Consider the following 16,330-nt stretch of genomic DNA (forward strand, 5'->3'; position numbering starts at 1 on the left):
TCCTCCACAGGGATGACCTCTAGTATATTCTTTAGACTTTCAGCAGGTTTTCATTTGTGCTCTCGGAAGAGTGTTTTCTTCCTGCCAGGGGAAGTGAGCAAGCAGACCAGAGTGGATTAGCAAAGAAACACTGTCCTTTTCAAGGAGTCTGGACTCTAGAGGGGACGGCCACAGTGACCCAATAGCGAGGAACTGAAACCAAGCCACAACAGACACACCAGTACAAATCTGGACTATTTCATCCCCTGGAATCCATCCTTCTCCTGGGGCCTCTCCTGATTCCAGCTCCTGCTCATGTTGCCAGCCAAGTTCTACTGATGGCCCTCATCCATGCCAAACATTCACGAGAACAGGACCAACGGAAGAGGAACACAGGGTGACCCCCTGCGGGGCTTGGATGACCCTCCTGAGCTGACAACAGCATGACCGATCCTCTAGAATCCAAGTTGTTTGGTATAGTCACTGTTAAGTAAGAGATTTTCTCTGTGAATAAAAAATACCCAATACAAGTCGAGTATGGTCAGTGTCAGGGCCTGGCAGCCAGGTTAAGTGGCTCCCCATGGAGCAGAGAATGAGGCTCTCAGGCCTGCGTCACACAGATCTTTCCATAGCACACACAATATAATGGGCATCTGTTCCGGGTTTGCAGAGTCAATCGCATCCAAACCCCAAAGCTGTGTGAGAACTCAGCCTTTTGTCCAATTATCTAGTCCATCTTCACGGAAGCCTTTACGCTGACATCACATCAACTGTTCTCTCCCTCCTTTTATAGATGAGCAAACAAGCACAGTGCACAGTTGGGGTGTCTTTGAGAATAACTGAGCTGGACGAACCTCTTTTTAGTTCTCAGGAAAGAAAGAGTGAGCAAGTGGCTGTCAGCTCTTTAGGAAGCTGATTTTGTAAGGGGAGGATAAATAAGCGATGACCTCAGAGGGAAAACCCAGCCAAGTTAACTCAGCCACAAAGAAGGGCACACAGCAGGAGCTGGAAAACTAGGTCCTCACCAACCTTTTTCCTCAGCACAGGTAAACTGAGATAAGGAAGATAAGAGGGCTAATTTGTTGGCCAGTGGCCACCACGAGGTAGTGCTTTGGCCTCCAGACAAAGAACGACCTTGTCTTCCCACCTCCTTGAATCCTGAGGAATCTTCTCCTGAACTGCAGCAGCATTAAGAAGACTGCCTAATTTACCATTAGGTTATTAATCTGCTGTACCAAAATTAAACAGACTTTCCAAGACCTGTAAGTTGTGATAAAAAAACAAAAAAGACCATGCAATTACATCCAGCAGGCAAGAAAGGGGGGATTATATCTAGATGTAGTGAGAGGTAAACATGAATTTATAGGTGAGGTCTTAATTTCTAGGCTTAAAAATTTTTTTTTCACAACTCTGGAAATAGGGGCAAATGTTATCTCATTGTATTGAAGGTTTAGCTGAGGTACAAGGACACTATTAGGATAACAAAGATCCCAAAATGCATACTCAGCTTATTTAAAATTAGGAATCTGGGCTCATTTTCCAGCCCATAAACTGCACTGTGGCCCTTCCTGTGGCTGCTCCGCCAGTAACAAGTACATCCTGGCAGGTCAGGGACTCAAGACTTCCTATGTCTACTGCCATAGCTGATAGGATTCCCTCGCTGATAAAAGTTTCCTCTCCAAGGGCCTTGGGTGCTCTCCCCATCCCCATCCCCCACTTGCCCAAAGGTTATTTTTCCTTGAGAATCCACAGCACCTTGTGACATTTCTATTTTTCAGAGGAGTCAAAAGACTGGTCTGACTCTTCTTGGTAATGTCTACTTCACTGTTCAACTCCTCTGGCTTTTTGGCCTTTTCCCAAGATGGAATTCATCCATGTCTATTATTAGGATCATATGCAGAGTTATTAAATTACTGTAATAAAAATTATTTTTATCTTTAGGTAAGAGTATATGTTTCCTGGGATGTTTTTCTTTTATTCAAGCAGAGGCCTCTGCCAGACAAGCCACAGAAGGAGCTAGGCCTTGGGCATGAGTTAGTGGTGGGCAGGGTGCCAGGAAGAAGGCCAGGGCAAGGTAGCGGATTCCAAGTGGAGAAAAAGAAACCCCCCTGTGGCCACCAAAGCCAGTTTAAAACTAAAGGGCTGAAGAGTGAAGGGAAGAGGTCTTTTTGCTTGTAATGGAATTCCTTTATCAGAGACCAGACCAGACATCAAACATCAGGCTTTCCCTTGACTTCTGGAATCATTAAATGAGTAAGAGCCAAATATGAGGGCCTGTATCAGGAAATAAAGAATAAAGACACAGGAGCCGATAAGGTTATCATTTAATTTTAAGAGTGTTCTCTTCTTTTTTTAAAAGATGACTTCCAATTTACAGTAAGACATGCTTTAACAAATAAATTTCTTGTTCACAAAAAAGACTTATTAAATGATTTCTGCTAATAAGTAACATTTCCACCAGTTTCTTTAATGTAACTGAAAACAAGAAAAAGCACATAATCTCTAAGCACAAGCAAGTACCCTTCATTCAGAAAAGCCTTTTAAAACAGTTATAGCACCTGCTAGTCTCTTATGTCTGATCATCTCATTTAGGAAGCAAAACCAGGATTTTTCCTTGGAAAATGCCTGCTGACATATCTATTAGGAAAAATAGCTATTTGGTCACAGGGCACTGAGAAAGGAAAAACAAGGTGCTCCTGATGGTTATTTTCAAAAGGTTCTTTGACAGACAAAAGAAACTCACCTCTATTGCCGCAGATCAAAATCTATGGTAGGCCTTCTCCTTATTACATGCAACTTCACTTTAATGTGCAAAATAAAGTTACTGGAAGACAGCTACGTCATGGGGGGGTCAAGGGAATCTGGGCAGGAAGGCAGTGTGCATGGCCCTACTTTAGAGCTGCTCAAGGGATGGTCCACGTCCATGTCCTTGCTTCTTGATCTGAAGCCACAGAGACTCGCATGAGGGTGTAGAGGAGATGCATAACCCGGTCTCAGGCATAAGGGCTGCCTTTCACTCCCTCTTAGAGCAGATTTTAGAAATGATGTGGACGGGTGCTAGATAAGGTGGTATCCATGGTTATAACCACAAATGACAGGAAAATGGAGCCTCTTCCCCACAAGTGGGGCTCTGGGTTCACCCTCCCTCTGAAATCTTTTCTGTCTGGGTAGAGAAAATTGAAAAATGCTTTGAGAAAACTCGTGTTCCACTGTTACTATAACAACTGCATTAATATGGGGACTCTAGAATGATGTCTGATCAAATCTTTATGGATTCAGAAATAATTCTCAATACAGAAACTAGAGAGTAGGTGGAGAAAGACAAGTACCAAATGATTTCCCTCATTTGGGGAGTGTAACAACAAAGCAAAACTGAAGGAACAAAACAGCAGCAGACTCAGACTCCAAGAAGGGACTAGCGGTTACCAAAGGGGAGGGGTGGGGAGGGAGGGAGAAGGGGATTGAGCAGTATTATGATTGGCACACATGGTGTGGGGGGGATCATGGGGAAGACAGTGTAGCACTGAGAAGACAAGTAGTGATTCAGTGGCATCTTGCTATGCTGATGACAGTGACTGTGGTGGGGATTTGATAATATAAGTGAATGCAGTGACCATAATGTTGCTCATGTGAAACCTTCATAAGATTGTCTATCAATGATACCTTAATAAAAAAAAAAAAAATGAAGGAGAAAAACTACAAATCAGCCAATCTGTGGCAAGCTCTTCCTAAACCATTTTAACAGACTGGCCACCCATATTGGTCAGGATGAATTCAATTCTTAAGAGCTTGAGTTTTTTATTTGTAGATAAGGTACAGTAAAACATTCAGCTATAATATTTACATAAAAAAAGGGAGGGCAGACTTCAGCCTTACACATTCCAAGAGACTGGGGACACCCCTGAGTGATGACCTTGAGCAGGAAGCCCACCTACAGCTCACATAAGCGTGGTCTTTATCTTTCTCACAGAGAGCAGTGGCCTCAATCTTTGGGTTTTTCAAATTACTCAGGAGAGGATCTGAGGGACAATGCCAAGGCTGAGAAGCCCCAAAGTTATCCAGTTGTAAGAAATCCCACCCTGGCTCCTTAATGACATCACGTAATAATATTCTGCTGACAAAACAAATGAGGTTTTAGTTCCCTATTTTAAACAGTGTCAGGAAATCATATGTAGGATATTAGTTAAGACAGCAAATCTTCACTGTTGAGAGAAGCTTGCTTCACTGAACTGCAACCATTAGTGTAGGGATAGAAAAGGCATTGTAAATATAGATAAATGGATATGAAAAATACTAATATTTCTGGAGAGTCTGATTCTTCTATCCTTAGGCAAAGAGCCCCATCAAGCCCATGAGAGTGTGATAAGCAACTTTCCCTTTGCTGGTCAATGTCTGGTCACGAAAGGCTAGTGGATCAGCCTTGTCTGTATCCATAACCAAAGTGTTACCTTGATGTTTTAAAGAAAACAGACTGCTTTTGTTTTAGCATCCCACTAAACATACACACACATACACACACAAACACACTCTCAGCTTATTGGATTTTTTTTGGTCAAAACATTCAGAACACAGAGATTTTTAAAGGATGTATGTTTTGAACTTTTTATTTTCATTAAAAAAACAGTCATCTGATCAATTTGAAACCTCATAAGACATGGATGTAAGCAAATTGGGCAAACTGGTCCTTGAGAATGTCATTTCTAAAATGATATTTCAGAAAAGTTTACAGAATAGCCCTCTAACATGTCTAGGGAACTGATATAAGAAGTGGTTTGGTTTTCTGCCCCTGGATGAGAGAAGCTGAAGAAAGTAAGGGCCCCATGGACTTTGAAGGAGAAGGGGAACAGTATTTTTAGTGTGTTTAGAACATGGAGGGGAAGATTTAATATAACAGAAGAGGCTTAAAATCAGCAATACTGCAGAGCTCTGACAGCGGTTAAAATATATTTATATTTGAAATAATGGCCCTAGGCAAACCCAGGTGTCTTGCCTGACAGTTTCAGCCCTGCATAAGTTCACTACGGATTCAGTGAGACCGAAGAATGACAATGGAATGTTCTTGGGGTAAAAAGGTTTATACTTGGCTTTATTCTCCTGGCGGTAGGTTAAGCATTAGAATCAGATCTGCAGGTCTGTAATCCACCTCCATCTCTGCCTCTGTCTGTAGCACTGGGCAAAGCTCTTTAGAGAGTGACTCAGTCAATAATAGCTTATTGCCTATGGGTATGGAAGCAGTAGGCTAGCAGTAGGCCAATTACATCATCAGGTAGTTTAGGGTCAGGTGAGGATTCTGGCCATAGGAACTTCCATTTTCTCCACAGCAGGGCAGGCAACCAGCTCTGAACAGCTACTCTTCAGATTAAAACATTCAATTATGTTAAAGCCCTCCAGTGAAGTCTAAAGTGAAGAATGAGTACTGTTATTACATTGTTTTCCTAAGGTTCATACCTTCTAAGCTGTCTTGAGTCACAGGTGCTAATGCACATGTAGGTCCCCTAACTGAGAGTCTCACTTGAAGATATCTTCTTAAAGATATATAGACACACATACTTTCTAAATTGTTGAAATACACACCCCAGCTTTCTACAGAAATTAAGAAATACCCTTACCTTTGGCATTCAATAGAATTTTCAAACTCAACTTCCTTCAAGAGCTATTGTTGCTCTATTTAAACTTGTTCTGTGTTTTCTTGAATCATGTCTTCTTACTCTGGCTGACCTTTCAACAGCTCAAAGGGTACCTGTAAAGCACAGCCCTTTGCCATGCCTCTTTCAAGGAAACTTGCTTTATTGTACTTCTTTTTGAGAAGATAATGAAGACATTCCTAAATAATCATCCTTTTTTACTAGTACAATATTATTTTTTGCTTATAAGGATTTATAATAACTATAATAACCACTTGCCTGCTGATTGAAGCCCTAAAGAATGGTTTCCATCTGTGCAGTGTATGTGCATAACAGCCCCAGTAGAAAGGAGAAGGGGAAAGGGACTCCCACCTACAAATCTGTCATGAGGGCTGACCTTCATGTCAGGTAAGACTTCCAAAACGGTGGCCCTTTCTGTACTGGGACTGCGGCAGGAGGAGTATGAGGACACTCAGGAGACGGATTCCCTCTTTGAGTATGCAGAAATGGTGACCAGTAAAGACAGCTACGCAAGTTTTTCTCCCTTTTTTCACAGGTTTTACTTGAACCTGGTAAGAGATCTTTTATCTCCCTCCCCAAGATCCTTCCTATCTTTTTTATTTACAGAGCAACCCATGCCACCAGATTCCAATACCCAAAATGCTTTTGTCTGTCATAAACAAACTGGAAACTGTTCACAAAAAGGTGTAGAAAAATAGAGATAGATGGGCTAATTTCTCATTCTTTGAATGAAACTATGCTTTTCAAGAAAAAGGTTTCTGGTGTCTTTGAAGCTCCCAACATCAAGTACTACTGTCTGAGATATTTGCTTCAATGTTGGACTCCTACACTTCAATGACATTAAGGAATTCCATAAATATGCCCTTTGGTATAGTGTTGCCCAGACAAGCAGATTCACTGCAAAGCTGACCAATAAGTGGTATATGACATGGCCCCTGTCATCAGGCAAAACCAAAACTGGGAGCCTAAGGATCCCCAAAATTTCCTCGTTAGTTGGTTGTGGCTTGAAAACCTAAGAGATTACTTAAACATTGTATCTGAACACTTGGTTCTGTATTCCAAAACATGCTGACAGAGCTTGACACACAGTTCAACCTAATGAGTGTTGAAAGATGGAGAAACATCTCAGTAACTGATATAGAAGATAGGAAATCCTTGTTCATCCAATACCCTTTAAGACTTCCAACTCAGAAAGGGGTTGTTCTCCCCTAGGCAGTTTCCATTACCCTAGATGGTTTCAAAAATGCTATCACAGAAAAACAGAAGGACGACAGGAAGAAGAGATGCAATGGCTGATACAGTAACATTAGAAGGGCATAGATTTTTCTTACTATAGAGGGCATTTATAAAATATTTAGAAATGTAGTTCGCTATGCTGTTGGGGTAAATCACCTGGGGTTCAAAAATGATAACAAAAGGAGCTGGCAACAGTTAGAATGTAGGTTATTAAGGAAAACATTTGCCTTAGCCCTTAAAATCACAGGGTTTGGTTATTTACTTAGAAGTTCTACTATAACCAAGTTTTCCTTAAGAAGTTTCGCCACTGAAATCTAAGAGATCTTCAATGATCTCTGTAGAAAGGAAGGGAAAAGAAAAAACTCTCATGCATTTGAAAAGTTATTAGTCTTCAGAAATAGATTACCTTCTAGAAACAAGACAAAAGGCTGGCTAGTGCAAGTCAGAAACCCAGCAGGGAGGTCTCCAAGGCCCTTTTATTAGGGGAAGGCCCCCTTTATCGCACAAGACTTCACATGTGTATCAATCAGATCAGTCCCTAAAAATTAGGGAAAAACAAAGCAGATGTACTTTTTATATATATTAAACATAAATTAAAAGAATTTATAAAATGGTCACCTTTCTTAGCAGAGTATATTATGAATGCACCTCCAAGTTTAAGTTGTTTAAGCTGTTTCTGTTTTGTTTTCCAATAATAAATAAATAAAATGTGTTCTTAAGTCTTGGATCCACCTGTGCCATAGCAGGACTCCGGGTCACGACTGGCTTTTCTCCCCTTGTCACTCCTGTGTGCAGTGTGTGGGTGTACAGGGGTCACCAATGTCACTGGCCCATCAGGGTACTGGCTATCTTTTCGGGGTGGCATCCGCTCATTGATTCGGTCCAGACCTCGGGCTTCTTCAAAACTCCGGATCCTGTGCTGAAGTGAAAATCCTCTGATGGCTACAGAAAAACAGGAAAGGGTGGAGCTCAATTAGACAGCAAAGCGACAGCTTAACATTTCTTAGCATACAGAAGCCCCCCACCCAGAGAAAAACCACAGAAGGGTGGCTACGGAGCACATGTCTGGTGAAGGTAATAGGCAATATTTTATTTGAATTAGACTTGTGTGAAGCTACTGTTCCCTTAAAGGCCCAAAGGGCAGCTGAAACTGTGAAAGTAACTTTCATAGCTCAACACAGTTAATCTCAGCATCAGTATACCTGACAAAAAGATAACAAGCTCTTACTTAGCCCCAGTACATTTGAGAAAGAGTTTCTTAAGGGCCAGAAACGTGCTCACTGCGGGAGAAAAAAGGCAAAACTAGAATGATAGAGCAAGCCGAACAGAACAGTTACTCCAGCACAAACATCACCTTGACCACAAAAAAGTAACAAAAGAACTCATCTTTTCGTTTAAAAGGACAGCTTTTTATCTTGCACAACCAGGAGCTGAACATAAGTTAAAAGCCATCTAAAAACTAGCTTCTAGATATTTTCTTCCTGATGGAACTTTTGTATCATCCAGGAAAAAGCATTCCTATTCTGAACCACCTTACCCAACAAATTTATAATACAAGTTTATCAGTTTCAATAGTTTCACCCTCAGATTCACAGGTAATTCACTTAAAATATGTTGTCACATAAACAAAGGTAATTCAGCTTCATTACCTCAGAAATGAATCACACTGAGTCCTGTCTACTTTTGCTTCAGCTCTTGATATCCTTTAGAATTATTAGGTAAAGAGGCTGGCCTGTTAGGACCTCTAGTGATCAAATGGATGTTTTTGATATATGGAAGAGCTATAGGACTCAACCACTTGAAACCTCATGACTAGTTACTTAAACTTCAGCCATGTATCAGAACTGATGGAGCCCAGAAAGGACTTCAGCTGTGAACTTCAGGCTCATTTAAATTAATACAAATACAAGATACAAAGGAAACACTTTGGGAGTATAACTAGAAATATCTATTCCTTTTCTCACTGTTACAGTTCTGGTGATGCAATAATAAAAGGTTTCAAATGCTGACAAAGCTTTTTAAAGCTAGTAGACAGACACATGATCACATCTATCATAGGAATATGGCCATACCTTCCCGGGCCTCTACCGCTTCTACTGTGGCTGTAAGAGGCAGGAGCAGTAGCATGCAAAAATGAAGACAGAAATAGAGTGAGTAAACCAACAGCACCAAGCACCTGCCTTTCAGCCTATTTCCATCTGTAATAAAAGTCAACTAGTTAGAGGAGGGAGTGGATTACTGCGAAAAACTAAATTGGGTGGGAATATGAGTGGGGAGCGTTTCTAATACTTTTAATGTTTCATGTGGCATGGAAACTTTTTGCCTAACAGCATCTACAGTTAAGACAATGGGATCAGTCAAGCTGACTATAAGGAAGCAAGAGTTATGGTGCTTTCTTCATTTTAAACAGCCAACTGCTAATTTACGTCTTGACATTTACCTACCAAAGTAACTGGTCCAGTCAATTTAACACTACAAAACTATTTTTTAGTTTGTAGTAGCTCAGATGATATTAAATGAGCTACTGCTGGGTCCTATTCAAAAAAGGTATTTAAAACTACTTTTTATTACTCTCAAACAACTTACATGGGATCCAACTGTCCTTCTTAATTACTTAATGAAAAAGAGTGGCCTTTGAATAACAGACTGGCATTTGTAAGGAGAGAAAAATGGGTTATAAGTGAGGGGTTATTTCTCGGCCAGAGGTGGAGTACTAAGATGGCTAAGGCATAAAACTATTCAATTCGAGATACAAATTTATGTACCATCTGGGATTAGACACAGAGCAGAGGCTGACATTTCCAACCCATATGGCTTCCAATCACCGCAAGAGAGCAGGCCAATTGCTAAGAAGGCTGCTTCTCCTTCATAGAAGGAAACGGAAGCAATTTAAAAATTACTACCAAGAGTTAAACTTTCTTGCATCTTCTTTTTAATATGGTAAAAGCCCTAATACCCGAAGAGGTTACAGGTTATAGGAAGAAAGATCCTATTAGGAGAACCCTGTCAGTTCCTCTAGTACCATCTTTTTTAAAGAAGGCAGGGAAGAACAGTGAACAGAAAGAGTGTGCTGTTCCTGAGGCTTTATGTATCAGTAAGAAAGGAGAAACTAGAAGTACTGAAAGTTCACTTCCTAATGCAATGTGAAAAATGGAGACTTGGAATCAACCGATTAAGTGCTTACATTTGTCAACCATATGCAGGCATGTTATAAAGCAATGTCATACCCTCTCTAATCTCTCAAAACAGAACAAATAAATCTTCACAAGAAAACAATAGTGTCTTAAACCAGTACATCACTGATGTAACTGTTAGGAAGTGGAAGAAAAAAGGCACTGCCTGAAATTGTACAGAGTGTAGGTCTAACTAGAGTTTAAAAGTATGGTAAAGCGTGTACTAATACTAAATTGTTCTGGGTCTCCTTAGAGTTGCTTTTTTGCAGTGGGTAATAAGATACCAGCCTGTACTGCGGGACATTATAAGAATCAGTCATATAAAACTGAGAGACTGTTTTTTTCTTTACTTACATATATACTTCTTTACTGATATATAATTCATATACCATAAAATTCACTTGTTTAAAGTGCACAGTTCAATGATTTGGTGTATTTAGAGTTGTGTGACCATCACCACAATCTATGGTCAGAATGTGTCATCACCTCATAAAGAAACCCATTTCCCTCCCTCATCCCTCTATCTTAACTCTGGAGTCAGCCACTAATCTACTTTATGTCTCTATAGATTTGCCTGCTTTCTTTTCATATAAACGTTTCCATTTCATATAAATGGAATCATACAGCATAAGATTTTAGTGACTGGCTTCCTTCACTTAGCATATTTTCAAGGTTTATTCATGTTGAAGCATATACCAGTACTCCATTCCTTTTTATGACTATATAGTATTCCACTGTGTGGCTATAGCACGGCACACAGATTGTTTCCACTGTCTGGCTGTTATAAAGAACACTGCTATGAACACTGTACACAAGTTTCTGTGTGGCAAAGATTTCATTACTTTGGGACATATAACTAGGAGTAGAACTGCTGGTTATATGATTAACTGAATGTTTAATCATCTAAGGAACTGCCAGATTGGTTCCCAAAGTGCTGGACCATTTTATATCCCCATAAGCAGTGTTATCAGCATCCTTTCTCCATATCTTCACCAACATTTGTTATTAACTGTCTCTTCGATCATAGCCATCCTAATGGGCATAAAGAGGTATTTCATTATGGTTCTGATTTGTATTTTTTTAATGTCTAATGATGCTGAACATCTTTCCACATGCTTATTGACCATTTGTATATCTTCTTTGGAAAAATATCTATTCAAATTATTGCCTATTTTTAATTGAGTTGTCTTTTTATTATTCAGTTGTAAGAGCTCTTTGTATTTTCTGGTATGAGTCCCTTATTAGATGTGTAATTTGTAGATATTTTCACCCATCTTGTGCATGATCTTTTTACTTTATTGATGGTTCCATTTGCAGCACAAAAATTTTTAATTTTGATGTCTAATTTATAACTGATCTATTTTTTCTAACTTAGGGTCTTTGTGAATCTTTTTCAGTTCTTGGCTTTTCTCCTTATTTTGCTACTAGGAAGCATGGAAACAAATTTTTTGTTTTCCTCTCTGCTCCAATTTCCAAGTATATTTATTTTACTTGACTGTGCTGTATGCATACTGAAATCTCTCTTGGAACAAGGTGGAGCATAAGTGAATGTATGCTATAAAGCCATACGGGATACTGGTGGTTGAAAGCTTTCCAAGTAAAGTTATATGCATAATAAAAGATCTTTTTCAGCTAATGCTCCAATTTACCAGTGAGCCTGTCTAACTGAGACTCTGATGGGGAAATGACAAAATAAACTCAGTTTCTGTCAATAAGTAAGAGAATAAGAAGGTGTAGGAAGTTGGCTCCAACTTTAGTTTTGTTCTTACACATTCCTCAAGATTTCTATCAATTTCAGAAGTATTAATAAACAATGCTATGTTCATTAAAATACTCATTCAAATTAGGAATGAAGAGAAACTGGATATATTTGGGGACTGAGAACAAAAGGTAGACCAAGTATAAACAAACAAACCTCTAACATATCTGTAAAATTCCTTACTTAGCCAAGATTTGCAGATTTGATTTGCTCTTTCAAGGTCTAGGAAAAACTGGTTCAGATTAACACAACAATTTTGTGGATCAGCAAGTTTTCAAAACTTTTTCAGTAAGGATGTTACAGGACATCCCCTTTTTTTCTTTGCCCATGTTACTTCCTATTAACTCTTTAAATTGCCTGTCAGAGTTGCCCTCAGAATATTTCACAAAGACTAGTTACCATGGTGGAAAAATATTTTGCTTACAAGAAACTGCAATTTGGGAGAAAAAATTCAATCTGAAATAGTTTACTGATCCTTGCCATGGAACTACAGAAATTAAGAAAATAAATTATATACTTCCAAGTAGAATTCTAGCATTCGATTTGAAATAGAGGGAGGCATTCAATCCTACAAACGGGAGGAGGGGAAAAACGGATTGGTCCTATTAATCAACAACCGTAAACTTTCCACAAAAAGCAAAGGATTCCTGTAAGTGGCAGGATGACAAGGACAAAGAAAAACTTAGCCACTTCAGTAAGACAAAGGGGCAAAAAAGCAGTGAAACTCTAGCTTAAGTTGTTAACATTCCCAGCTCCAGTTTTCATGCCTGAGATTAGTCATCCAATGATGTGCTGTCATGTGTCTTCCCCTTGCTTGACCAGATCTGCATTTATTCTGACAAACACCAATCTTTTCATTCCAGGCTTCCATAAAGCCCTTTCTTAGAAGTCAGTGCCCATACAATTTTTAGAACTGACACTCTGATTGAAGAGATGACTGTGTCACTGGAATAAAATATGGTTTGCAGGCAGAGGCAAACTCCCCCTCTGATTGAGAAACTCTAACCAAAAGAAGCAGGTATAAAACATACACAAGGGAGGTCTATAATGTGCACAAATCTGAAGTGTGTAGCTCAACACATGTTTACATATGTATACATTTGTGTAACTACTACCATCCAGATGGTGATACAGAACATCTTCATTACTCCAGAAGTTTTCTGTGCCCCTTCTGGGTCAGTATTCTCCCACTAGAGGAAGCACCATTCTGACTTGTACTACCATTGACTAGTCTGCCTGGTCTTGAATGTCGTATAAATCAGTCTATGCTCTTGTGTGTTTTGTTTTTTTAGTTACCATAATGTTATGAGATTCAATGTTTTGGCATGTATTCATAATGTTATTTTAAATGCCATGCAGTATTCTATAGTATAAATATAACATAATTGATTTATCTATTCTCCTATTGATGGACATTTGGGTTGCTTCCCATTTTGGACCATTATGAATAAAACTAAGGTGAACATTCTTATGCACCCACACCCTTTGGTGGACATATGCACTAATTTCTCTTCAATAGATGCCAGATGTGGAATGATGGGTTATAGGGTAGACATATATTTTGCTTTACTACCCAATAGTTTTCCAAAGTAGCTGAACCAGTTTATAAGCCCACTAGCAATGTATCTAGTCCCAGTTCTCCACAAACTCACCAAACCAACACTTGGTACTGTCAGACTTTTAGCCATCCTAGTGAGTATATGGTGGTATGTCACTGTGGTTTTAATACCCATTTCGCAGATGAGTAACTACACTAAGCACCTATTCATATGCTCATTGGCCATCTGATACTCTCTTTTGTGAAGTGCCTGTTAAAAAATCTTTTGGCCATTTATGAAAAATTGGTTGTGTTTTTCTTAATGAGTTGTAGTTTTTTATATATTTTGAATACAAGTCCTTTGTCAGACATACATACTGCAAAAAACTCTCAGTTAATGGTTTGCCTATTCCCTTTCTTGATCATGTATTTTTGTGAACAGAAATTCTCTTTATTAATTTTTTTCTTCTAAATGATTACAAGTTCTAATTAGTATTTTTTTACGTCCCATTGAAGACTTGATTATCTACCCCAATGCCTACTTCCGTACTTTATGGTTTTACCTTTTACATTTAAGTTATAATTCTCTTTTAATTAATTTTTTGTGTATGGAGAGAAGGGTCAAGAGTCATTGTTTTCCCCAGATGGATATCCAATTGCTCTGGTACCATTTGAAAGAAGCTCCAATTTTTAATTTACACTCACTACTAGGTAATGGGAGTGCGCTTTCCATGAAAGAAGCATTCACATACTCACCCGTCTCAATGGTCTGTTTTCCTCCTGAGAGGACCCCCAGAGGGAGTGTACCCGTAGGAGTCAGGCCCTTGAGAGTCAGCACACTCTCACTCTCTTCCCTGCAAAGGAAGGTCAAAGCCCTGGGTTAATTCCAGGGTGTCTACCACTCAGCAATGCAAAGATACTTGAAGGAGTTAAGAAAAGATGCAGAGAGAGATGGCCAGGTTCTCCTTCTAACCTTTCATTGACCCAAAGAGAGGGATGTTTCCTGTAAATATTCCAATTTTAAACAATCAGCCAGGTCTTGGTTTTCAACTAGAGGCACTTAATAGCCAGGTGCTGTTCTAATGTTCCCCATATATTATCACATTTCATTTTCCTAATAACTGTGTAAGGCAAATCCTGTTATTATCACTCTTTTACAGACAAGGAAAATGAGGCACAAGATCACACAGCTAAGAAGAGGTGGAGCCAGGATGTGAACACAGGCATCTGGCTCTAGAATACACACTAAGCCACTACTATATTTACTACATGTAAGCTTGTACCAAGTGAATGTTTGCCAGAACATTTCTAGTCACTTTAACATGTAGGTCTGATTCAACCTGTACTCAGCCCAAGGCCCTATAGTTCTCATATCAAATTCCATTCTAAAAAACTGTTCTGAAATCAACTCCTAACTTACTCTCAAAATGCTATGTAATGACAGACTTTTCCTTACCGCAGAATTGAAAAGACCCGCGCCATCTTCCCAATGGCTCTGATTTTATTCTTGATGATCTCCTTTCGAACTGTGGTGCCTCCTTAGAGAATACAAAGAATAAGTGAGTTAAAGGAATGTGCATCAGGTAAGCTTTAAAAAATGCAGGATGGATTATCGTTAAGTTCAAGAAACTGTTGTTTTAAAAAAAAGAAATAAAGGCCTAAGTTTGTTTAAGCAAACAAAAATCCCAGGAAGTTCTGAGGATCAGGAGAAAAATAACCCGGAAGAAGGAAGAAAAAAAGATGAAGTAAAAAATGGAGGGGCCACAAAAAAGACAGACTGGGCAGATCTATGAGAGGTAGGAACTAACTTGCGGTTCTGAAATGCAGAACACAGAGAAGAATGAGATACACACATATAAACAAAGACAGCGGCTATAGCAAAGATCCCTTTTGAGAACGCTGGGGGCTGCCTTAGGATGCAGGCTTTGGCCTGCCAAGGGCAGGTGATGATCTGAGCAGTTGTCTTCTGCATGTCAACGCAATGCATAGCTATCTTTCTGGAACTTAGTGAGGGCTGCTTTCATTCTGTAATCCTCACTTAGTCACAAACTGGTGAGTTATTTCCTATCATACACAACTGTGCAGTGCAAATTATGATGATAGGTAAGGTATTTTGTAAGGCAACATCAAGAAGTCAACACAAGACTCTGTGGCCTTTTTTTATCTAAGAGTCAGGATACAGCTCATAGGCGAGAAGCCAAGGTCCAGACATGCACCAGGTGGCTGCATTCAAAAGTCAGAACAAAAACGTGGCCTCCCCTTCCTCACCCCACCCCCCAACCAGCTCTCAATATCCTGCAGGATCACATAGCAGGTCCAGAGAAAACATATACATTAAAACAGAAAGGGAAGGATGGAGAGCCTGTCTAAAATTATCCAACTACAACTAAACAAGTCTATAATTAATAGTGTGGTGGGACAGACAGCGAGTATTAAGCTTTTAGCACATTTTAGTCGGATACCTTTCTGATAGCTTGAAATGTAGTGATCTTCAGGAAGAAGAGACACCAAGAAACAAGGAGATGAAGATAGAAATGTGGGAAGAGAAATTTAAGTTTACATGGAAGAGAGAAAAAAACCAAAGTGAAACGCAATGAGAGAAGCAAACATTATCAGCTCAGAAGAGACACCCTTGGTATTATGATAGAATATTAAGTTACAGATTTCTTATCAGTAGTTTTTCCATTTCTTAAAAAGTTCATAGTTTTACATTAATCCACATCTATTATTATCCGGCATACTGAATCCCCACAGATCATGAAAATAAAATTAGACAAAGAAAGATATTATTTGTGAAACAAACGATGCTGAAAACAAGGAACAAAAACAAAGGACAGAACAGCTTACAAATCCCTAACAGCACTGTTGTCATTTAATGGACTTAGTATCTTCCCATATCTTTCTGGAGATTAAAGTTTTTCCTTTTTTAAGTTATGTGCTTGCTTCAGACTCTCAAGCTCATTCACATTGGTTTTGCTGTTTCTGTTCTTGTCTCTCTTAG

General features: G+C 39.3%; 1 protein-coding gene across 6 annotated transcripts in view; it reads right to left on the bottom strand.

Moving 5' to 3' along the window:
* Positions 1–7,488: 7,488 nt before the first annotated feature.
* PPP3CC (protein phosphatase 3 catalytic subunit gamma) overlaps positions 7,489–16,330 on the bottom strand; it is a 77,919-nt gene continuing 69,077 nt past the window's right edge. For 2 of the 6 annotated variants that reach the window (XM_036888849.2, XM_057488192.1), the window contains 5 exons: positions 15,792–15,818; positions 14,786–14,867; positions 14,086–14,183; positions 8,933–8,962; positions 7,489–7,802 (listed from right to left, as the gene is read on the bottom strand). In XM_036888849.2, the coding sequence (XP_036744744.1) occupies positions 7,576–7,802; positions 8,933–8,962; positions 14,086–14,183; positions 14,786–14,867; positions 15,792–15,818 (464 nt within the window). In that variant the 3' untranslated portion in view covers positions 7,489–7,575. The remainder of the gene's footprint in view (positions 7,803–8,932; positions 8,963–14,085; positions 14,184–14,785; positions 14,868–15,791; positions 15,819–16,330) is intronic. The other 4 variants (XM_036888850.2, XM_036888851.2, XM_036888852.2 and 1 more) reach the window with 4 other exon arrangements.

This window comes from Manis pentadactyla, chromosome 1 (assembly GCF_030020395.1).
Source record: "Manis pentadactyla isolate mManPen7 chromosome 1, mManPen7.hap1, whole genome shotgun sequence".
Lineage (NCBI taxonomy): Eukaryota > Metazoa > Chordata > Mammalia > Pholidota > Manidae > Manis > Manis pentadactyla.